The sequence below is a fragment of the Colletotrichum abscissum genome (genome assembly GCF_030869225.1).
Source record: "Colletotrichum abscissum strain IMI 504890 chromosome Unknown Scaffold_29.1, whole genome shotgun sequence".
Classification (NCBI taxonomy): Eukaryota; Fungi; Ascomycota; class Sordariomycetes; order Glomerellales; family Glomerellaceae; genus Colletotrichum; species Colletotrichum abscissum.
The window spans coordinates 246,374-269,086 of NW_026850198.1; the positions used below are offsets into that span (position 1 = coordinate 246,374).

Sequence of the window (22,713 nt, forward strand, 5' to 3'; positions counted from 1 at the left end):
CGTTCCTTTTGTCCGCTGCCATCGTTGAGCCTTGCATGCAAGGTACATTGTGGCTCTCAGTATTTTTCTAAAGAAGAGAAAGGCATCTAGGAAGGAAGAGAGAAGACAGGTGTAACGGGATTCAGATTATCAATCTCAGTGTTTTCTGCTCCCTGAAGCGCAGCAGCTTCCGTAAAAGACTTAACAGATCTAAGTGATGTACCTAGATACAGTAGGCTTGTTGAAGGAATTAACAAATGACACTGGCTTGGTCTCTCTGATTTGCTCATTACCTGCCTTACCGTGGGTTGTATGGTCCAGAAAAGATGTCCAGTCGTAATTTGTGAGAAAGCAAGGCGGACCTTATGCCGACTCAAATAAGAAAGTAAACAAACGGTTGCTTCTCACGTTCATAGATAACATGAAGGTGAAGAGTGTCGTCCAAGTAGATGATACTTAAAGCAAGGATCGTTCACACATTTGGCATGGCGATCGACCGTGACAATAACAATCGCATGAAGGGTCTAGATATAGCCTATAAAGTCCGGGTCCAAGAGCCTCGTGGTACTGAGAGAATGTGTCTCTCTTCACTGGACTTCATGTCTTGATGAAGATCTTATCGTCTAAGATCGAGTTGCTATATTTTCTCTTGATGATCACATGGCATTGGTTTACAAAACGAGATGTTCGCGTTGAAAGAAATACAGCACCAGCCTCTAAAGACATCATCGTATTATTCCAATTCATGCTCTCAGATTACTAGGCGATATACTCATTAAAGTCTGCAGTTGAATCAAGACGACGGTTTAGCGTCTGCTCACCAATGGGGACTCGCAGAGCGTACTCAACAAATTCATCATTGCTCCATGATACCGAACTTTTGCATGGTAATAGTGGTTCGTGCATACATTGTATAGCAATTAGTGATGTGGATTAATGTAGTCACAAATCAACTGTCCTGTCAGAGCTTTGCCAGTTCTAATTAGCCAATAGCCCTTTAGCAAGTAACCGAAAGTAGCACTAATTACCGTAATCTACCCTTTGACCAACGTTTTGCTTCTACCAGCGGAATAAACAAGAAGGGTGTGGCTTATGCTGGGGACATGTTGTTGACTAGACACCGTCAGGATCATGCACAAAAACATCCTCTCATATCTGTCATTATCGATTGATTTTAAGCAGATTGGATGCAGCCTGACGCCCACGACATTCCTCCTCAACACAATGTTTGCATTTTCTCTAGCCTTAAAATACCCCGAAAGCGTAACCTTTTACTTTCGTATAACATGTAGCCGTTCACAGAAAGCCTCAGATTTAACTCATTGTCGAAGTAAATATAAGTATCAGACTGCATGCCTACATGTCAAGAGTCTTGACGTAAGAGTGGCAGATATGAGAAGCCTGTCGGACTGGCAGAGCACCTTGACGCCGTACCAACAAATCTAGGAAGGAGGAATCGCCGGTAAAGATGAGCAAATCCCATCGAACGAGTTTCCGAGACCCAAATTTGTTCCCGTCTGGTTGTCACGCGCAATTTGAGCAAGGGTCAGCTCAGCGGGATCATAAATCGGCCATCCGCCAGCGTAGCCAAGCAAGCCAGAGGAAGTATCTTTAGCAAAGGCCGTCCACGCCCCCCGAAGGAACTCGGCAGTCGCCAGCTCGACTGCAGTGCTGGGCGGCGTCTGAGGCAGCGTGCCGAAAAGAGGTGGGAGCTAGAGGAAAGACAATAGTTAACCTCACGATGTACGAGTCCAGGGCAGCATGGTTAAACACTCACTTCGGCGCCGTGATAGGCTCCGCTGGGCGGGTTGGTAGAGATGGCCAGGTTGGGAAAGTCTCCGAAATACCGGTACCTCCAGGCAGACATCCCATCGTTCACAGCCTGGCTGATCCTGATGGCGTCACCGCAGGTGTAGTACCTAAAGTTGAAGTCATTCCAGTACGCGTCTGACCTGTTCGGCTGCATCGAACGGAAGAGTCCCGCCTCGTTGGCATTGTCGCCAATCAGGTACCCAGCCTCGGCAGCTCGACGATCGGTGTAATCCTCAAAGACGAGGACGTCGTCCACGCCGGGCCCGAAAGCGGGTGTAGAGCCAACGCCCGTTTCCTCGGGCCCGAATGCGCCAAAGATTTGCTCGGTGGTCCGATTCTTCATGCAGTTCGTGACGAGCTTGGGGTTAGTGGAATTGCTTACGCCAGTGCCGCAGCCGACGGCCGCCGCGAGTCTAAACCACCGCGTCGACGTGTAGTTCCTGCTAAGAGCGGGGAAGCCAACGACGGTGGCGCTTTGAAGGACGAAGCCGTTGGCAATGGGATCCGAAGCGTAGGCGTAGGCGTAAAAGTCTGCCATTCCGGCGCCGGCGGACTGGCCGAATACGGAGATCCTGCTAGGATCACCGCCAAACTTCTGGGCATTGTCGCGAATCCATTCCATGGCAAGTCGCATGTCCAGCAATCCCAGGTTCGCAGTTGTGGCGGGATTGCCTGGGAATCCAAAGATTCCAAGACGGTAACTACATGTAGCATCGTGAGTCCTTGTTCCCGACAACTATAGTAGCGTTTCTTACTTGATAGACATCAGAACCACATCCGAATCGTTTGCGAAGAAACGGCCGCTGTATCCGTCCTCTCTTGCGCTTCCTGCAACTCGCGTTAGTCCATGCCTGCATTGTTTGGTACTCAAACACTTCACGAACCATATGAGTAAGCGCCTCCGTGAACCCAGACAAGGACGGCTTTCTTCCGCTCGCCCACTTGCGGCTTGGTCCAAACATTGACTGACAAACAGTCCTCGCTTTGAGAGTACTCTGTGGCAGACGGTTGCATACAGCCAGGGCCCTGTTTTGCGGCACGTTAGACACTCAACGTTCCCAAGTTGAGGTAGGCAAAAATGACTGAGAGAGTCACTAGACTTACGAATGCTGAGCCATTGATGACTGCAGAGCCATTGTAGGGAACAGGAGGCTGGAAACGCAGAGCGCCTACAGGTGCAGCGGCAAACGGAATCCCGAGATACTCGGAAACATCGGGGACGTCCTCGGCAGCGTGGCCGACGACACGACCGCTGGTGGTGGAAACTCCCTGGCCAACAGACCAGGTGTTGAACTTGGTAGGTTTTGCAATCACCAGTCCGCAAAGGAGGCCTATAAAGAGGGTGGCATGCTTCATGATGAAGGACTTTCCACACAAAAATGACGTTGATAAAGAGTGGGAGGGGTGGAACTCAGACAGTGAAAGGAAAGAAAGGGCTCTTTGATGATTGGAGAGACTCGAGTGGTTGGGAGGGAAAATTTAACGGTAGAGTTCGAACCGATAGACTCTTTAAATGCAAAGAAAGGACGGACAATCGGCATCCCCGAAATATGCGCAGATGATTCTATTGTTGTCACTGCATTGCTGTGGGACATCCAAAGGGGGATGAGCTTCGGTCCGACTGTGACTGTATATCTCCTTGTATGTAAACCACTTGCCTAATTAGTAATTTGGCCTCACAGTCTTCCTTGAGAGAGCTATACCCTCGTCCGAACCAAGAGGTTCACCGGCCGAGTGCCGTTCGCTGTCATCTAGAACTTCGCAGGAAAGATCAAGGCGAGACCGACGCGGAAATTACAGTTAGACTAGATTCGTACATTGCCTAAGCAAGTCTAAAAACTCTGCTAAAGATTTTCAGTCGCATCTAATGGGTGCTAAATAGATCCTGCTATGAGGTATCGGCTTGGCTCTCGTCATACTTCGCCAGTGGTACAAGTAATAAGTCTTGATGACAGACTAGAAAGACTTCCTAAAGCCTTAAGCCCGTACATGATCAGCCAATCCAGACCGGGTCCATCCCGGCTTCTTTTCATTCTCATTGGCGGCTACAGAAGACTTCCAGCCAGGTGTAAGCGGCGCACTGCCGTTCCTGAGGAGATATGCTTAACCCCGTGTCAGCGACTAACAGGGGCGTAACCGGGACTTTTATTTTGCTAGCAGGTAATCTTAACTTCAGCCCTACAAAACTTCATCACAGCAGGTAGTAGAAAGTCGAGTAGTAGGAGGACTTGCTAGACAAACAAAGCATCCCATAGCATCATAGCCTCGACTGATCTGCATGCATACGCGGCTCGTATGTACGGTCATCACCGCCTGTCTGCAGCCGGACCAGGCCGCTCTTGCATGATGACGGTTCTGCCGCACTTGCAAGACATGCTGGGCTGAGAAGACAGATTCCCACTACGGGGCGCTGTGATGACGGTACCCATGGAGATAGCGTCATAAAGATGTTGATGTAGACGAATCATCATGTCATGTATGCATCATCCTGAAGTGACGGACTCCATGGAAACAAGAAAGTATAAGAAATGACTTCTCGTTCTGTCTCCTCGACTGCTCTGTTGAAGAAAGGAGCAGCAAACTATCTTGCTCTGACTCCATTATTCATTCTCATCGGAGCTTCTCTCTGCTATTGCATACAGTCAGGCTACACCGTCCACCCTCGAGCACCTCAGTTGAACCAGCAACATGGCCTTCAACATAACAAACGCAATAATGTCAACAATGCGGGCCGTAGCCTGGTTCGGCCAACCCTACAACGTCTCCGTAATCGACATGCCCGTCCCCGCCATCACCAACCAGATAGACGTCGTCGTCCGCATCACCTCCTCCGCCATCTGCGGCTCCGACCTACACATGTACCACGGCTTCGGCGGCACGCCCAACGTGCCCTACGGTTTCGGCCACGAGGCCGTCGGCTACGTCCCCAGCGTCGGGGACGCCGTCTCGAGTCTTGAGGTTGGCGACTATGTCATCATCCCAGACAACGCCGACAACGGGCACTGGGGTCCTTCGCATCCCCTAATCCTTCGGCGTTGGGAGCGCAAATTATGGCGGTGCAAGGTATGTTCTCTCTCAGAAGATACCAGCCTTTTTCCCCCTATTTCTGTATGATTCATCCGTCGAAGACCGCACGGATAGTCGTCCTCAGAAGTACGAGACAACCCAAGTTGACCCAATCTTCCGTCCTGTACCAGCCGAGTACGCCAGGGTGCCCCACGCCGACACATCCCTCTCCCCAATCCCACTAACCTCAACAAACACCACATCTGAACTAGACTACCTCATGATCACAGATGTCTTCACAACAGGCTGGCACGTCCTCTCCTACTCAGGCTTCCAACCCAGCGACACAGTCGCCATCTTCGGCGCCGGGCCCGTCGGCCTCCTAGCCGTCTACTCCGCCAAACTTCGCGGCGCCTCTCGGGTCTACGTCGTCGACCGCATCGCCAGCCGCCCTGAGCAAGCCGAATCTTTGGGCGCCATACCCATCGACTTTTCCCAACAAGACCCCGTGGAAGCGATACTCAGCCGTGAGCCCGCTGGCGTGACGCGCAGCCTCGACTGCGTGGGCTTCGAATCCGTCAACGCCACGGGAGATCCGCACAACGGCATTGTGCTAGAGAACATGGTTGCCGTGACCTCCGTGTACAGAGGCATGGGTATCGGCGGTGTGTACAACGGCGGCGGAAACAGCACCGAGGGAGCGCCCAATGCCGGGACCCTACCCGCGGAGATTCCTATCCCCATGGCATCGCTATGGAGGAAGGGCTTGTCCGTCGGAAGGGGTATCGTCTTGTCTTTGCTGAGGGCACCTCCTTTGCTGGACTTGATCGCATCTGGTGTCGCTAAGCCGAGCTTTGTGGTGACGGCTGAAAGCGGCATTGAGGATGCGCCGGAGTATTACCGTCGTTACAGTGACCACTTGGAGAACAAAGTCGTCATCCGGTTCCCTTAGATACATCGCACGTAGAGCACAAGACGAGTGAAGACGAATGATGGTAAAGAGTGGATTTGGTCTGGAAGACCACTATACTAAGGATAATAGCTCGAGATGAGGACAATTAGCAACTCGATGGAAGCCTAACTAATTCAAGGAACCCAACTACCCAGTCCATCGTAAATGTACAACCTCTTCCTACACATTTCCAACACTATCCAGAATATGATAAAAGTAACAAGCACAAAAGAGATAGACGTGGCCATTAGACACGGCGGGAAAGGATTGGTGGGTAAAGAGCGAGATTCGATGATTTCGAAGTTGGCTGTGCTATGGCAAAGTGCCACAGCTCTCAATAACCATGATGATGGAATGACAACGTATAGGTGCCAAGAGAACCTAGCATCCGCTGAGAACAAGGTATTCCACTTGTTCTCACATGCAACTCTGCCGAGCTCCAGAAGCGTCTTCAACGCTGCCAGTACCGTAGGCGGAGTCTCCCTCTGTGTAGCACTGGTAGTCTGTCGGTGGAAAATCCATAGGAGTGATGAACGAATCAAAGTCTAGCATGCTGGGGATATCGAGATCGAGATCGCTCAAATCCCACTCTCCAGCGTTCCCGATGAAACTGGCATCGGCACCGGCACCGGCGGGCAAGTCGGTATCGGGGGACGCCTGCGGCGATACCGCCCGAGATCCTTGCGTAGTCTCGGGATCATCTAGGTCCGCCACTTGTGAAGGTGATGGTATGTGCTCAAAGATCTGCACACATCTAGCCGAGCTGTTCCGGATCCAGACTGAGAGACGGCTCATGAGACCGTCCCCGTAGCCTTCAAATGAGCGATTGAGATCTCTTTCGAGCTCACGCCGGATCATATGGGGTAATTCACGCCGCAGATACTTAAATAACTCCAAATCTTTCGAGCTGGAGTCAGCGTCATACCCTGATGCCAAGGTCAATTACTTAAGCTCTTTTCACATCTCAGTTTCTATTCTAATTGGAGGTTCAGACTTACAAGGACTTGGAGTGTCTTCCATGTCTCGCGTCCCCGGAAAAAGGGTAAAATATAATTCGTACCACTTGCCGACATCGTCCTGTTTGTCTGCGTCGTGCTTACCGGGTTGCCTACGCGCTCTGAGGTGCTTCTCCGTCTCTTGATCTATTCCTGCACCTGGGTCTGGCTTGCGATCCTTCTCGTCTAGAACAGTGCAAGCTATACGCGCCCTCGAGTGATCCTGGAGTGACTTGGCGGTCTTAAAGGTTTCGAAACACCTGGTGCAGGCGAAGAGACGGTGTTTGCGGTAGAGGTGCTCCCTTTAATTGCGTTAGTGGAAGTGTTCGGTGGCCGACGGAGTGTCACACTTACTTGACCCGGTGAATCTCATGCCACCCAGGACCAACGCAGGTTCGATGACTCTTGTATCTGATGGGATCGTGTTTGAAGAAAGGGCACGCAAATTTTCGACGATTGTCATCCCCATCCGTCTTTGTGCGCTTCCTGTTGGGCTTCTGTTCGTTGCTCTCGTCATTGTCAGAGCCTTCGTCGTCTCGATCACGACCCTTGAGTTGCCGTTTCTGGCCAGCTACTAGGTGCCCTTCAGCAGCACGCCTCTTGACACCTCCTGAACTGCAAGCTTTTTGGCCACGCTGACAGTCCCCGTCTTGTTCATAGGCCTCTTCGAGGTTATAGACGTTGTCGTCAAGCCATTCACAAACCTTCTCCATAAAGATGTTGATGAAAGCTTTCTTGCGGTAAGCCAGATAGTTGTCGATAAATGCGGGTGGTACGGGACTCGTCCGATGTCGACCGGGTCTCGAGTCAGTGGTGCAAGCAGGCCGATCTACTAGGTCGGATCTGGCGGATGGTGAGGATGATGAAGGTGATGATCTGCTCATGGACGTCAATACCGGTCAAGGCCTGTCACAATGGAAGGACTACCTCTGAGAGGCGCTATGGGCCTCACTTCCTCCCCCACTGCCTTCAGTTGGGGAAGAGAGTCTGTTGCTGTGTGTTCCCTGACTGTGTGAGTAACTGGTCGTCAAATCAGCGGAATAGAGGAGGTAGGACTCACTGATACTTGTCTCACTACAAGGTCTGAGTCGGCTCGAGTGCTTGAGGACTTGGGTGATTTGGAGGAAGGGGTTTCGTGTTTCTTAGGCATGTCCGGTGAGAAGTTGCCCGGCCGGCTATTGTGGAAAGCCTTGAACCGGGAAAGCAAGCAGGTGAAATCGACGAAGGACTTCTTCTTCGATGATCTGCGGTGGTATCGATGAAAAGAGTTCAGATAGGAAGGTCTAGTATAGGGGGTTGGTCTTGAGACGGCGAGCATTTCCTCGTACGGGTAAGGTAGTGCACGCTAACACTGGGGTTGGAACATCCTGCTCTTTTCTCAAAGTTGAAAGTGTGCTGCCTGGAACGAACAGGTGAATTGGAAAGTGAGGAATGAAGTGCTCAGTTGCGAATCGGCGTTGTTCGATGATGTTCAAGCGAAAACAACACCAGGCTTCAAGGCAACTCGGTGTCGTTATATCTCCCTCAGACTGCGCTGCTTACACGACCCCACTCCTTGACCCCACGCTCGTAGTCGTGCGCGCATTTGCGAACAACATCTTTGAGAGTAGTCGAAGAGGGGGCGCGTGTCTTAAGAGATGCCGCCTCACTCTGCAGAGTCCAATGACAAATGCAGAGCGGAGATGGTGGCTTGATAAGCCCATTGGACGCCCCAGAAAACCATGAGAGACGCAAGATCTCATCATCTGGGGTGGAACTGGCGAGCTGCCCGTCATTCTATCCCATACGGTGGAGTACGCAGTGTCGCGCATGCGTGTCCGCATAGAATCTCGCCGATGGTTCGCACACGATTGAGACTACTCAATTGCGCGCGAAAGAGGTCCTCACTCGAAGCCGTGTAAGATAACCATTATCAATGCGACGCCTAGGCCGTCGAGGATGGCTCCTTCAGTATAGATTTGCTGTTGGTTCAGTGTCCAACCAACCCAGTTGACTTCCTACGCACGAGAGAAGCAGCTATTAACGGCATGAACGAGAAGCACCGTAAGTACTCACAATCACCCAGTCAATCACCTCAATTGACCCGATGGTGAACAGTTCAAAACACCGGAATCGTTGACGGTACTCGATCGGGCAAAGTCACCCAAGACGACATCAGTCGGCATTGGCCGATCGTTGCAACTGCCTCCACGTCCCCTTAACTCGCTCGCCCGACCACGAACATTTCCGGTGAAAGGTATGGTCGGAATCATGCCACGTCAGGCAAATGAGGGGTTCAATTGCGGCAACGTAGGAGCCAACGATCGTCGGAGACATACGGACTGCAGTCGAAGGGGCTAACTGCATTGCGAACCGTCGATGGAGCGAACGGACGGCGTCAGGTCGGCGAGGTACCTCGTCGGCAGGGAACCGGACATGATGAACACGTGAGAGGCGGTGGCTAGCGGCAGCGACTCGGCAGCTGAAGAGAGCGATAAGATGCAGCCGGTGGCCGCATTGTTGCAGCAATTCAAGCAGGCTGAGCAGAGGAGCCGGTAGCGAGGAACACGGGCTCGTTGCCTGTTCTGCCGATAACGGGGAGACTTTCCGGGGCTTCGGTTCGGTATTCGTATTTTGCCTTTTGAACAAATTCAAATGCCTCGAGGAGTTGTTTTTGGAATCAAAGATGATGGAAACCCGGGATGATGGTTGTAGAGAGGATGGATGGGAGTTGAGACGGATAAGAAAAGAGACGATGTTCGGCACGGGAGTCGTACAAGAAGTCCAATTAGAGTTTGGAGCGTGCACAGCCAGCTTTTTGGGCCTTTTGTCCTCAGGAATCAGGGCATGTACGTACCCCTTCAGTGGTTGCTACCCCTAACCACCGCCCCTGCCCGCCTCATTTCCAGCGGGGTTCACTAACTCGTCATATCCCAGGGCGCCCTGCAGGTCCGAATTGAAATATCACTCTTGGCGACGGGTTATCGGGATCTTGAAGATCGCTCGAGGAATTTAAAACCAGATCAGATTTACGAGAGCCAACTACAGTTTGATGAGTAAATGGAGACTGCTTATGGTTGCAAACCCATCACTGTATCGTCAATGCTTTACGCGTGAGGGTGAGATTTCTCAGGAATCCGAAAGCGGCTTTGCGAGGTCAATGGGACGCGCAACATGGTTCAGTTAGAGTCATTTGATGCGATACATGAGAGAAGAAAATATTTTTGGGTATATTAAAAATGGTATCTTGTAAATGGTGGGAAATTGTGGCTTCATATGAGTTCATTACTTTTCGTGCTTCCTGTAGAGAGCGTCTTTCAGAGTCCTCAAGCAACGGGGACTCCTACTTGCGCGCAGAAGCCGTCATAAGCGTCGCCCTGAGCCAAATCGGCACCTGTCTGGTTTTGGAATGAAATTCGGTTCAGAGTGTTACCGTCGGCCTGGTAGTTCGGCCACGTGCCATGGCAGTTGTAGTTGAGAAGACCAGACACTGGGTCCTTCGCGAAGGCTGCCCACGCATCACGCATGTACTTGCCCACGGCAACCTCCTGCGCTGTGCTGTTGATTGCCGCCTGGGGCACGGTGTCAAAGAGAACGGGGAGCTATTTAAGCGATGTCAGCTAATATGTCTCAAGCCAAGAGTATTGACGGAAAAAGAAAGTATGACGAACCTCGGATGCGTGCCATGCTCCACTGGGCGGCGTCGTTGTAAGAGCAAGATTAGGGAAGTCGCCGAAATAACGGTATCGCCATGTCGGATGGCCCGCGGAGACGGCCCGCGCGGCTCTTCTGGCAGCGGGACAACTGAAAGCGACAAGGTTGAAACCGAACCAATATGTCTCATTGAGGTCAGGTGCTCCGATCTTGAAGAGCCCAGCCTCGTTTTCAGTGTTGCCGATGAGATACCCTGCGTTGGCCGAGTCGCGGATGCTGTAGTCGGCAAAAATAAGACGATCGTCTACCACAGGAGCAAAAGAGAGACCTCCAGCGGAAGCGATACCGGCATCTTGCGAAGAAAGGCCGGTGAGAAGATCCGTGGCGGGCTTGCTGAGCATGCAGTCAGAGACCACCTTGGGGTCGGTCAAGTTGTTACCGCAGCCGACCGCTGACGTGACGTTGAACCATTTCGCGTTCACAGTTTGGTTGGTGAAGATACCGAATCCAGTAGCCGTGCCACTCATGGGGATGAAACCGCTGGCGATGGGGTCGGACGCGTATGCGTAAGAGTAGTAGTCGACCAAGGAACCCCCGGCAGATTGCCCAAAGATGGTGATTCTGTTGACGTCGCCGCCAAATTTCTCCACATTATCGCGGACCCATTCCATTGCCAGGCGAATGTCGAGGAATCCAAGATTCGGGGCGGTGACCGGGTTGCCTGGAAATCCGAAGAGGTTGAGGCGGTAGCTTCAAGGTTGACCCGAGTTAGCATTGACGATACCTGGCTCCCCGAGCCTCCGTTGACTACTCACTTCATGGACACGACTACCACGTCATTCTGGTCTGCAATGAACTTTCCGTTGTACGCTGGGATACGGGAACTTCCTGCAACCCGAGTCAGTACACCGTGCATGCTTTCTTGGTTTGTTCAGACGAAGCCACTCGTACCTGTGGTGAAAGCACCCCCGTGAACCCAGACCATGACAGCCTTTTTCGAATCGCCGGTTTGTGGCTTGGTCCACACATTCAAGGTCAAGCAATCTTCGCTCTGAGAGCCCGTGTCACCCAACGCTTTGGTCACTTCAACAGCCGAAGCGGGAATACCGAGCTTCAAGATAGCTTCCAGACTAGTAGGAGCGTTCGCCGGCTGCATGCATTGGTGTCCCTATTCAAATGCATCAGTATAACGTTGACGAGATATCAATTTTGACCCTTTCAAGTAATATTTCCAAGTTTTCGGGGAAGGCTTACAAAGTCTGAGCCATTGATAGGAGAAGCACCGGTAAACTTGACTGGAGGCTGGAAGCGCAAGGGCCCAACCGGCGGCTGAGCGTACGGAATGCCCAAATATTCGGATACCTAAGACATCTCTTTGTTAGTCGAGGCCCATTATGTCCAACGCATGTATACTTGCCTGTTCGACGCCAGCAGCAACATGTCCTGCAACGGGGCCGCTGGAAGTCGTCACCGACTGTCCAACAGTCCAGCGAGGGAGGACCGGCTTGGCAGCAACTAAACTGGAGGCGGTGGCCACGGCCCTCAAGACATTGTTGATGATGCTTTGGGCTCTCATGGTGATGTTGAGGTTGAGAGAGCTCAACTAACGATAGACTAGGAGACCTGAGATGAGGTGAAGAGAGGTGGGCGTGGCAGAAGAAGGCGACTGAGCCTGAAGCTGCGGATAGGCGCTATTAAGAGGATCGCCTTGCTGGGCTCGCAATAGGAGGGGACCTTGACCTCGTCTTTATGTCAACGAACTTTGCTGAAGCCATTGTGGACCATGCTTGCCGAGGGGACGATCCCCAGCTCCCCGATTGCCTTGGGCCGCTCCCAAGAATGCGCGATGCCCTCCTCAATCGTCCCATTATCACGAAGGATACCCCGGATAACTAGCCCGCTTGCCAGAAGATGGGCGGGACTCGCGTCGGCCACTCACCTGTTTGCTGCAGGGAACCCTGTCCATACGGACGTCGTGGCCGAGCAAAGGTGCGGATGGCAGGCCAGTTCGTGGGATTCCTCCGATAGAGCCTCAGTAACATTAAGTCGACTAGTCTATCGAGGTGACCGGGGTTAGTCGGGTTGTGGGTAAGTTCGCAACACTATCCGAATTAGGGAGCCTTGCTTGCCCCTCTCAATTCTTCTAGCAACTCCCAAATCCAACCTTGAAGCCCACAATATAGAAAATTTTCGTCTTCTTTTGAGATACTTGCAGCCATCAAATGCACATTGACAGCCGCATATGCACCTCGAAGACCATTTAGAAGCCCAGCTTGCCTGGAGGCTGACTGACAGTCTGCGGAACAGTGAGACAACTCCATCGTATGCACGGAGGGTCCTAAGCAACGATGAACCTAGCGGGCACAAGGTAACCGAAAGCTAGTGGAGCGGGGTCGCTAGGTCGGCGCGGCAGTGCCATGACTTGCCATGCCGCCTTTTGGGCCTTCTCACGGGTCAGTGAGTTGGCAGCGCGAGTTGATTGATGCCAGCGTCGATTGGTTGTTCCTTCATAGCCTGTACAACCAACTTCCATACCATTCCCAAGAGAGGATTCGTCGCGAAGAGTAGGTTTGCTGATGGCGCAATACTGCAGCAAACGGGATACGATCACCTTGCCTTGGAGACTAGTGCTACACCTCCCTCGAATGAACCGCTGCCGCGCTGAGCGTATTCAGCAAGACAAACGTGCCGACGCCAGTTTGTGTAGTTGGAAGAGCTAGCCCGACATCGATATCATTTGGCTTTCTCAACGTCAATGCAGTGAGTGAGGGCGCAGCAAAGTCAGAGACGGAGCGTCCCGCGCTCGAGTAGCGAAAGCGGTCGTGGACCAAGCGTGAGTCCCGATACCGAGCCTCGAATAACGTACGTTGCTTCAAATCTAGAAGTGGTACTCCGTACAGGCGTCATGCTACTGCATTATAGTATTGGATTGAGTTCGACTTGAGAACAGACGAAAGGCACAACAAGGCTGTAAAGCACGGATAAGATGGTTTACAGCCAGTGAGAATCGATGTCCTCTCAGAGACCAGACTGAGAGTGCCGCTGGACAAGATTACCGCACCTCTCAAATGATGGCCACGCGTTCGTCTCCAGAGTCTGATGGGTGCGAAGGAAATGACGCGGGTACGGTGCAAGCCTTGTTAGCGCCCTGGTTTGCTGGTAGGAGAACAGTCTGTAAGAACAGTCAAGATGATCCAGATACCTAGACGAGTTTGCCAGATTTGATGACGCCTAGACCGTCTGGTGGTAGAAGAGCAGCAGACTCGACGTTGCAGTATTGGCGCGCCTCGGCTGCGCTAGGGAACCGCCAAAGACAAATTCTCAAGGTTCCGCCTGTAAACTATAGAGAGCTTCTGAGGCTAACGCCGGTTGCCCCTCACCGTTGTGAGGTTAGGGTAATTTGAGATCGGGGTTCCCCGCGACGGATTGCAAAGCTCGGATGCTCTACGCGAGGCAGCAAGTTCCCGTACCGTGTCAAGGCCTGGAATGTATTGTCACTACGAGCATCTGGAGACTGAAGTTACCATCATATTTGTGATGCGTCTTGCACAGAGTGGCAACACTTGGCCAGCTGTGTGGTACACCTCTGAGAATCATCTTCTGTTCAATGCATTCCTTTGTCTTGTTTGCTCCTCGAAATCTTGCGGTTTGTACTGTGCCTCTTCCATCTGCTGGAATGGGCAGTTCAGATCGCTGATGATGATGATGATTTGATATTGCATGAGCGCAGATTTCCGAGAGCAAGATGATCTCAGACGGTCCAGACCCTCTCTTCCAGCGCAATGCTTTGCTCGGCAAATCGAGGTTGTTCGATGTTTGGCCGGACAATGTTTGAACTTGCTCAACTGCCGATACTGAAAGGAGTGGTGAAATAAATTTGTGCACAGGTTCCCGATGATGGTGGTGTTGACAGTGACAGTACGTAGTCGAGAGTTGATCGTATGTCACACCCCTGTTCACGAAAGCTCGACCATGTCGATCTTGTAGGCCGAGGCCCCGGTTCGCGGTCTGCAGGCGATCGTGGAGAAGATATTTGGTAGTGCCAAGATATATGCATACAAGTTGCGATTGGACAGCTTGTAAGTGGTGTTTGCTATTAGGAAGGTGAAGCCAGATCCGGGGATGCTTTGTTGCTGGAGGCAAACAGGCCGATGGTTTGGAAGCGTAGCATTGTTGAAGGTCGCTAATCTTGCGAAGAGATTTGCCGCAGCCACCACTAGAACTCGCAACAAACGTCCGATTAGGAAAGTGAGATATTATCAAGAGAACTTCTTCAACGCCCAGAAATGGAGTTGTTTGTCTCGTAGAAGTGCACGGCGGGGCTATCAGAAGACAGCTGGGCGGCAAGGCTTTCCGAGGCGTTCAATAAGGCGCTGCCATCTCTTCGGAGGACGGCAAGTAGTGCATTCTAGGATTCGGACGACATGGCATCAGCTAGCGTTGATCGACGTGGTGTCCGCATATACGGTGGCATTGTGCAAGGCTTTTGAGCGCAGTGATGCTGAAGGCGACAGGACATCGGCAACGAATATGTGGACGGTGGACGGAAGGGAGGTCCACGATGGAATCGCGGGGAAGGCAACCTCAGGTACATACCTTGGTGCCGGCCAGAGTGGGTCTACCATGCTAAGCGAGGGCGAAATGGTGTGGAAAGAGCAAACAGCTCACTCGTCGGTGCGGTCCTTCTCATTTCGGCCCTTGAATCTCAACGTGCCTTATCCGATCTCATCATTCATCATGAGTTTCAATATGAGATCAGCTCTTGAGCAATCATCGTTAATTTGTCCCAACTGTGCCACTCAACAATTCCATCTTATCGGAAAGCAAGAAGCAATTCCACGTCATCTTTACACCTTCACAGCCGCCATGTTTGTGCAAACACGATAACTTGACAAGGAATAGATTGTGTCCGGAAATATATGCCTCTCCGATGATTTCTCGCTTCGTAATACCCAAGGGTCTTTGGGGGTTCCTCATCAATTAACATTACGCTCGTCAATAGAGATAGCTGAATCCGACATAGAACGTCCTTCTTCCACCGCTCACCCTGCCAATTCTCATGGATCTACTGCTGACCGCAACCGTTGAAGAGGGAGGATCCGGATCGCGGAACACTGCTAGCGGTCATGCCGATTTGCTATGTCGACCGCTCTCATCATCTCGCGAGTCGAGCGCCGTATGAAGCTCTCTCATCGCATCCGGAGGATCTATCGTCGCCTCAGAAAAGCCTGATCCATATGATTCTCCAAAGAAACTCAGTGGCTCTTGCTCTCCTTCTCCTGCCTCTTGGCCGCGACAATGCCATCGAACCTCCAGAAGCCAGGAAGTCCCTCAAAGAACAGACTTCCGATCCACGTCCACCACAAGCCCGTTCCAAACTCGATGCCGTGCCTGTGAAGCCTCGTGCGGTGGAACCAATAGCACTCGCTCAGGTGGATTCCCAAGACGGGCAGAAATATGGCCTTGACCAACCACCGATAGAACCTTGGGCCGCCGGGGAACGCGGTCTGGAGGAAGGACCAGATCGGCGTGCCGGGCAGCACAAACCCAAGCGTGAGCCAGCAGACAAAGTAGAACGCAACGGCCCCAAACACAACCACGTCAAAGCCCTGCGGCGGCGCAAAGTGCCCGACGGTGATGTCGCTGTACCCCAGCGCCTGCTGCGACGCGCGCGCCATCTCCACGACGGCGGGCCGCACGTCCTCCCACGCCGTGAGGGCCGGCTTGAATTCGATGAAGAACTCCTTGCCGCCGAGCCCGCCAGCCGCGATGGTCATGCCTTCGAAGGTACAGTCCTTGAGCCACGGCGACGAGGCGGCGGAGCGGCTGAGGCCAGCGTAGTGGCGCAGGTAAAGGGAGAGCTCGCGCTGGTGGTCGCGGTTCATGTGCGTCATAATGCGGTCGCGCGGGGAGGGTGCGGACGTGGGATCCGTGGAGGATGAGCCCATCGCCGCGGCCGAGCCTGAGGAGGCCGTTTTTACATTGCCCTGGCGTGCCATTGCTTCGAATTCCTGATTGGGTGCCGGTAAGTGGGAGACGGACTTGGCGTGCGGTTCAAAAGAGAGTTCCGATGAGTAGATGCGCTTATTGGTAATGCTGCGATGGGCCAAGGTTTGTTCCTCTGCGGGTTCCTGGATTCTAGACCGCACACTAGGTTTGCAAGGAAGCTTAGAAAGCGAAATCGAAATGCTCCGGTCGAGAGAATTGGGGTGAGTGCGGGAGACTCGGGGGGAATAACCGTAGGTGTTAGGAAAAGGGGCCTGTGAGGTTGGTCGTTGAGTTGGAAGAAGAAACATTGTAACCAACGGCCAGGAACCAACAAAATTGCGGCAAATGGTCTGTGCGATCCTTGTCCTTTGCAGATGTGGTTCGGTGTTCACTTCTACGCCTTGCGTCAGCTGTAAATGTGCATGGTCCCCCACGGACTTGGGCTTCAGGATTTTCTTCTTTTGAAGAAGCAGCGATGACCCAATGCAACGTCAAGGTTGGACCGATAACTTGGAACCGAGAGAAAGAGAAGAAAGCGGTGCCGTCGCCCTGACAGCTGTCAAACTATCTGGTCTTGTGGGATGGCTGACGACAGGGGCGCTGGAATGGACTGAACACGTTCACAGGTTTCAGGCCAGCACTCAGACACGAACACCGATTTTGTGCCTCGCTCTCGGAACCTCAAGAAAGCATGGTGTTCCGAGTGTGTGGGCCACGTCACCGGCTTCACCGCTCGGAAAGGTATCACTGTCTCAAGTAGAGGCTGAGAGGCAACGCTCCGGACTCGCATCAGAGTAACAACGGCGACTCGTGATGAATATAGTCGTCACATAGCCTGAAAAGCCCCTGGGTCCTTGGAAGATTGCACTTGCGGCAGGCTTCACGATGGCGGAGGTGTTCAATCAAGTGTAAAGAAACGATAGTACATAGCATAGCAGGCTGCATGTCTTTCTAAGATCATACTGCCGTCACGAGAGAAGTGATATGTAGAAGAAGCCCATGCGCTTCGGATGAAGCCGCCGAGCGCCTTGGAGCCGGTCCGGGCCTGATTGTGGGTCTATATGGTGGGGTGCGGGGTAACAGTCATCCAAAAGCCGGTCCGGTCCCGGATCTAACCCCGTTCGAATGTGCCGTTGCTGCCAGGGATGATACTGCCTGGCGGTCGTCCAGGAGAATGATTCATTCAGAGATTCTTTTCAAGAAACTTTGGAACAGCCTTCAGGCACACGCAGGATCACGGTCTTCAAGATGACACCCGACAAAGCGCGCGTCCTCCTTGTCGGATGTGGAGGCATCGGCACAATCGCCGCTCTCAACCTCGAAGCCGGAGGATTGGCTCGGGTCTCCGCAGTCCTCCGCTCCAACTTCGATGTCGTGAAGCGCAACGGATTTACGATGAAGTCTTGCGAACACGGCGGCAAAGAAGGCTGGCGGCCTACCGAAGGTCAGTTCCATTAACCTGGTTTTCTTCTCACCATGTCGCTCATGGTAGTCGCGATCCCCTTAGTCTTGAAAAGCGTCCCGGCATCAACAAACTCGGGCTCTGATAGCGTTTTTGACTACGTCGTTTGCTGCACCAAGAACGTCCCAGACGCCGGTCCAAGCCTGCCAGACATCATCGCTCCAGCCGTCGTCCCAGGCCGGACGGTCATCGTACTCATCCAAAACGGCATCAATATTCAACTACCCTTCTTCAGTCGCTTCCCTACAACCATTGTTCTCTCTGGAGTAAGCCGCATCGACGCGCACGAGCATTTACCAGGCGTCGTCGAACAGAAGCAGCCCGATCTCCTCCACATCGGCGCTTTTCGCAACCCCAACATCGACCTGGAAGAACAGCAACACGCCGCCAGACGCTTCATTGAGATGTATAGTGCCGGAGGTAAGACGACATGCCTCTATAAGCCAGACGTCGATTTCGACCGGTGGATCAAACTCGTCTACAATGCTTCGTTCAACCCCATCTGTGCTTTAACGAGGGTGAACGCTAGCCAGCTACGGACGGCGGATGCTTCCATGAACTCTTTGGTCGTACCGGCCATGAAAGAAGTAATCGCAGTAGCTGCTGCTACAGGCCACAATATCCCGTCAAGTGCCATGACACAGGCTATAGAGATGAATCCAGTCGATGAGAATATCGAACCCAGCATGCAAGTTGATTTTGATAAGGTATGACTCCTCCACTTTCCCCTCCACCCATGAGCTTGACTTGGTACGGCTATATTCACTGATACTCTCCAGGGAAACCTGATTGAGCACGAAAATATCCTTGGTGAAATCTGCCGAGAAGCACACAAGCGATCTGTAGCAACACCCATCTTGGACGTACTCTATGAGCTCTGTTGTGCGCATCAATGGGGTATCAAAAAGGACCGCGGCTTAGCATGATCACTATGGGATCTTTCTAGTATCAGAAGGTGCCTCAACCCGTCACTATCATACCAACGATTTGACTAGGGTACCTTAGCCACAACTGTCGAGCCATACTCTCAAGTAGATTCTTGTGACCGAGGGGCTCAACGAAAAGTCGGTCCACGCCTGCACGCAACTAAAATGCGTTTTCCTGGACCGAAGATCATTCAATAGCCTCATTTCATCAAGACTATCGATGATTCGCCCTAATTCACATCGAACAGTGGAGACTTGAGAATAGAAAGTTCACAGTCGTTGGGATTATTGCAACGGCGTTGGCCCGAGGTGAGGGGGTCAACCTCTCACTCCCTTTTCTGATTGACATTACGGATCATCTATCTGCGTAGATCATGAACATTATACTCACATCACTTCATTGTCGAATCTAGGGAAAGTCACCAAGTATCCGACCAACATGGGAAGAGATGGTCACAAAGGCGCCACAAAGCTGAGCCAAACTTGCTCATCTCAGCGGTTGACCCCTCAATTCGTGATGTTGCAGTGATCGTCGTGTAGCTGCTCTCAAACCAAGAATTGCTCTGTTACTGCGCAACGATCAGTCTGCAGTGCCGTAAGATCAGCTGGGCTCCCCAACGACACACCACCCCATCCCTCCGAGCCGAGCCCTTCAAGATACCTCTGGCGTCTCATATGACAGGACATATGAGACGCAGAAAACATGCTTGTTCAACGGCAATGATAAACAAACTTCTTCTCTGCATCTTTCTCCCCGCCTTCCCCCCCGGATCATAAGTCACTCCGCCGAACGGCCAAAAATCGCACGTGGAGCCGGATCATTCCCTAACGTATCGACCAATCCCCATCCCCTCTTACGAAACCTTGATGGAATCAGGCCATTGTTGGGACGAGAATCTTTGGGCACGTTATGAGCTATTTTATGTACACGTACTTTAGGCCAGATTCATCCTTGTCAGCGGCCCACGCGGTGTTCAGAGAGACGTCGAATTGATAAAACAAGCCCTAGTTGTGGACTATGGGAGACCCCGGATGAACGAACGCCTTTCTTGGCAAGTAAATCGTCGTCTGATCGTCGGATTCGAGTCGGTCTTCGCTCGATACACCTTATTTTGTTGCCCTTGAGACATCTATCTTGTTACAATCGATCAAAACCTGCTCGTCTTAGAAGCCATTCAGGTATACTGATAGTTAAACATGATATTACTTTTTTCACTATATCCATACATGTTTTCCTGTAGAGAATCCCCCTTGAGTAAATCCAACGCCTTGCGATGCAATGGTATCATCCGTCTCCTAAGTACTGTAGTTTCCAGAGCGAAAACAATGCAAAAAATGCGAATCCCCTAGACCTGCTCGTGTATGCGTAATCGTCCATCCCATCTGACGTCTCAGAATGTCTTCCCATTTGCGTCGTGGATAGTTGTCGTCGTCCTCACATGAATCCCAGATTCGATAGAGCTCCCCCTCGAAGCAGACTCCCCATCATGGCACCGGATCTGCGTCCTGACCTCGCCCCGCATCTTGTCGCCCAACTCCAGCTCGATCTCGCTCTCGTTCGGTTCCACGGTCGTCGACCGAAACGAGAAGAACTTGCTCCTCTTCTCAGCCATCCTCCTCGCGGCCCTCGCTTCGCTCGCGGCGTACTCTGCGTCGGCGATCTCTTCGTCCCTTTCGTTCATCGCGTTGTAGTTTCCTTCTCCGTCTCCATCGCCATCTTCGGCCGCCTTCATGGCGTACGCCTTCCGAGATGACGTGTTGGAACTTTTCTTTGGCGCTGAGTGGGGCCCCGCGGTGCCAATTGTGCTGAACAGCTTGGGCCAGCCGCGCTTCAGCAAAATCCGGAGCGCGGGGAGACACACGACAATCATGGAGACGGAAGCCTCGAGACCGGACCAGATGAGGGGGTCCGTGAAGTCCCACGTCGGGTTGAGTGATTGCGTAAACGAGACGATGTAGCGGAGCCGGATGCATGAGGTGATGAGGACGAAGATGCCGAGACTGAACATGAACAGGATGCCTATCTTGGAGCGCTTCGAAGTGTTGAGGTGCCACAGCAGCGGGAGAGGCAAGGCGAGAATAATGAGGTCGTGGCTGATGCTCAGCCCGGCAGCCACAAAAACTAGTGTGTTGATGTTCAGACAGTGGTGCGGACCGTAGTCTCCTTTCCAGCCAACCCAGTTGAAATCCAAGGGGATGCACTGGAAGATCTGCATGAAGAGAATCACCGTGGTCGATATTATGATGAATGTCATGGTCGCGTACGTTGCCCATCGGAAGGACTTGTTCGGAAAGATCCTGAGGTAGAAGAAGAGTACTGAGATCTTGGTTAGGCCTAGGCAGGCGAGGTACATGCTTTCGTCGATGAAGAAGAGCTGCAAAGGTTAGTATCTGATGTATCATTCGTGTGTGATTTTCCCTCTAACCTTTAATCCTAAGGTGAGTTCATCTGGCTCGACCATCCAGACGTCTTCTCCAAAGGCAACGTGACCGGCTGTGTGGCTGTTAGTAAGGACCATAGGATCGAACAAATGCTAGACTTACCAAGCTGTCCGAGGACGACAAAAACGACAAACATAGCCTATAGTCTGTCAGAATATGCCCACTCAATATTTATGATCGATGCAACGTACGCCGCAAAACATCATGATCCAGTCGTCGGCCTCGAATCGATGCATCGTCGTCCACCTCGCGTATAACCGTAACGGGACCACAAGTATCCCGGTAATCTGAAGGATGAGTGGTACCATGATGTCCACCTTTCGCTCACGAACCGGACGTTGGCATGCTTCAGCTTCTATCCTTGCAACTTCTGTGTTTGCTGTCAGTTCATCTTCTGCATCTGCGATTAGTTGATAGGAAAGCCTTACCTATGGCTTCCAGCTTCTTGCACCGCTGGAGGAGACATGTTTGCACGCTCATCCGCAGGTCGTAATCACTGCATATGCAAGTATCGTTTGTCGCAACCTTACACGCCGATAGTGGTAACTTTTCGAGTGTACACTCCAGCTAGATGATGGGAATGATGTCAGCCAGGTCTCATAAATCTGAGCAATGGAAGGGGGAAAACCCACCCCACATGGGGGCAACTTGGCCGCGAACTCCAACAGAGAACCTTGCACAGCACCAAGGAAGGCGACTGCGACGCCGAGCAGTAATGAATGTCTCATGGCGAATGATGCTGGTGATGGTGTCCGAGAGGGCGGTAGAGAAGGGAAAGACGGAAAGAGACAGAAAAGTGATCGTCGTGACCAGGACGAATCTGCCTCAAATGGTTTGACGGACAACCACAGACGTTTGTCATATCAACTAGGACGATTGCCGGCCGGCCAACGTGGGAAGGACATCTACGATATAAGGCAGCGGATGCATGGGCTGCCGCCCGAGCAGGCACCACTTCTTCAGGGGAAGCTGCCGGGAAAGAAAAGCCAATGACAAGGGCAAACTCTAAGGTGAGTTGGGCACATCCGGTCTTAGTGTGCTGGTTAGTTCGTGGCCTATTAACTCCTAGTGAAGTAAGCCCATCTAGGTAAACCAAGACAGTCCGGCCGGGGAGGAGGGTACGGGTAACGGGTTCGAGAGTCAGTAACAAAACCAGTACCTACATAGATAGCCAGCCTACTTTACTTGGCTCCGCGAAGCCGTTCTCCAACAACCCATTCTAAGAACCCCCCAGCATCCTTACGCAGATGAAGCCTTCACACGCGCATGGAGGAACTGGAAAGATACAGCTGTGTCATGGATCAGGGGTCTCTTCCCGTCGAACCTTCAGGGAAAAGTCTGTGATACCCTTTTTCGTGCGGGTGTAACTGGTCGATGAGCCCAGTCTGTGGTTGCGGAGCCAGGGATCGACGGGAGAGACAATCGGACCTCGTGGCAGTGGGTCCTGCGTCCATGCGTTTGGTGGTGATTTGCTTGAGGTTGTTCCGGGCGCGACGGTTTTGTGCAGGTCCCGTAGTA

General features: G+C 52.3%; 8 protein-coding genes across 8 annotated transcripts; 3 read left to right on the plus strand and 5 right to left on the minus strand.

The window, feature by feature from the left end:
• Nucleotides 1–1,421: 1,421 nt before the first annotated feature.
• CABS01_10966 (carboxylesterase) lies at nt 1,422–3,147 on the minus strand (the record flags this gene model as incomplete). Its single annotated transcript, XM_060544321.1, has 5 exons — nt 1,422–1,691; nt 1,757–2,492; nt 2,547–2,619; nt 2,676–2,817; nt 2,896–3,147. The coding sequence occupies 5 exons, from the start codon at nt 3,145–3,147 to the stop codon at nt 1,422–1,424; spliced, it is 1,473 nt and encodes a 490-aa protein (XP_060398597.1).
• A 1,359-nt stretch (nt 3,148–4,506) lies between these two features.
• Nucleotides 4,507–5,749, plus strand: CABS01_10967 (alcohol dehydrogenase GroES-like domain-containing protein; the record flags this gene model as incomplete). The annotated part of the gene is made up of 2 exons (XM_060544322.1): nt 4,507–4,854; nt 4,943–5,749. 2 exons carry the CDS (start codon nt 4,507–4,509, stop codon nt 5,747–5,749), a joined length of 1,155 nt encoding a protein of 384 aa, XP_060398598.1.
• Nucleotides 5,750–6,166: 417 nt separating this feature from the next.
• On the minus strand, nt 6,167–7,628 carry CABS01_10968 (uncharacterized protein; the record flags this gene model as incomplete). The annotated part of the gene is made up of 3 exons (XM_060544323.1): nt 6,167–6,675; nt 6,748–7,046; nt 7,099–7,628. The coding sequence occupies 3 exons, from the start codon at nt 7,626–7,628 to the stop codon at nt 6,167–6,169; spliced, it is 1,338 nt and encodes a 445-aa protein (XP_060398599.1).
• Nucleotides 7,629–10,049: 2,421 nt separating this feature from the next.
• On the minus strand, nt 10,050–11,953 carry CABS01_10969 (carboxylesterase; the record flags this gene model as incomplete). Its single annotated transcript, XM_060544324.1, has 6 exons — nt 10,050–10,325; nt 10,395–11,127; nt 11,193–11,265; nt 11,329–11,545; nt 11,632–11,739; nt 11,804–11,953. The coding sequence occupies 6 exons, from the start codon at nt 11,951–11,953 to the stop codon at nt 10,050–10,052; spliced, it is 1,557 nt and encodes a 518-aa protein (XP_060398600.1).
• Nucleotides 11,954–12,794: 841 nt separating this feature from the next.
• Nucleotides 12,795–13,042, plus strand: CABS01_10970 (uncharacterized protein; the record flags this gene model as incomplete). The annotated part of the gene is made up of 2 exons (XM_060544325.1): nt 12,795–12,834; nt 12,891–13,042. The coding sequence occupies 2 exons, from the start codon at nt 12,795–12,797 to the stop codon at nt 13,040–13,042; spliced, it is 192 nt and encodes a 63-aa protein (XP_060398601.1).
• A 2,590-nt stretch (nt 13,043–15,632) lies between these two features.
• Nucleotides 15,633–16,376, minus strand: CABS01_10971 (uncharacterized protein; the record flags this gene model as incomplete). The annotated part of the gene is made up of 1 exon (XM_060544326.1): nt 15,633–16,376. The coding sequence occupies one exon, from the start codon at nt 16,374–16,376 to the stop codon at nt 15,633–15,635; it is 744 nt and encodes a 247-aa protein (XP_060398602.1).
• A 1,237-nt stretch (nt 16,377–17,613) lies between these two features.
• Nucleotides 17,614–18,753, plus strand: CABS01_10972 (uncharacterized protein; the record flags this gene model as incomplete). Its single annotated transcript, XM_060544327.1, has 3 exons — nt 17,614–17,809; nt 17,873–18,534; nt 18,607–18,753. The coding sequence occupies 3 exons, from the start codon at nt 17,614–17,616 to the stop codon at nt 18,751–18,753; spliced, it is 1,005 nt and encodes a 334-aa protein (XP_060398603.1).
• Nucleotides 18,754–20,144: 1,391 nt separating this feature from the next.
• Nucleotides 20,145–21,923, minus strand: CABS01_10973 (CFEM domain-containing protein; the record flags this gene model as incomplete). The annotated part of the gene is made up of 6 exons (XM_060544328.1): nt 20,145–21,128; nt 21,180–21,247; nt 21,298–21,334; nt 21,387–21,565; nt 21,624–21,762; nt 21,828–21,923. The coding sequence occupies 6 exons, from the start codon at nt 21,921–21,923 to the stop codon at nt 20,145–20,147; spliced, it is 1,503 nt and encodes a 500-aa protein (XP_060398604.1).
• Nucleotides 21,924–22,713: the final 790 nt, after the last annotated feature.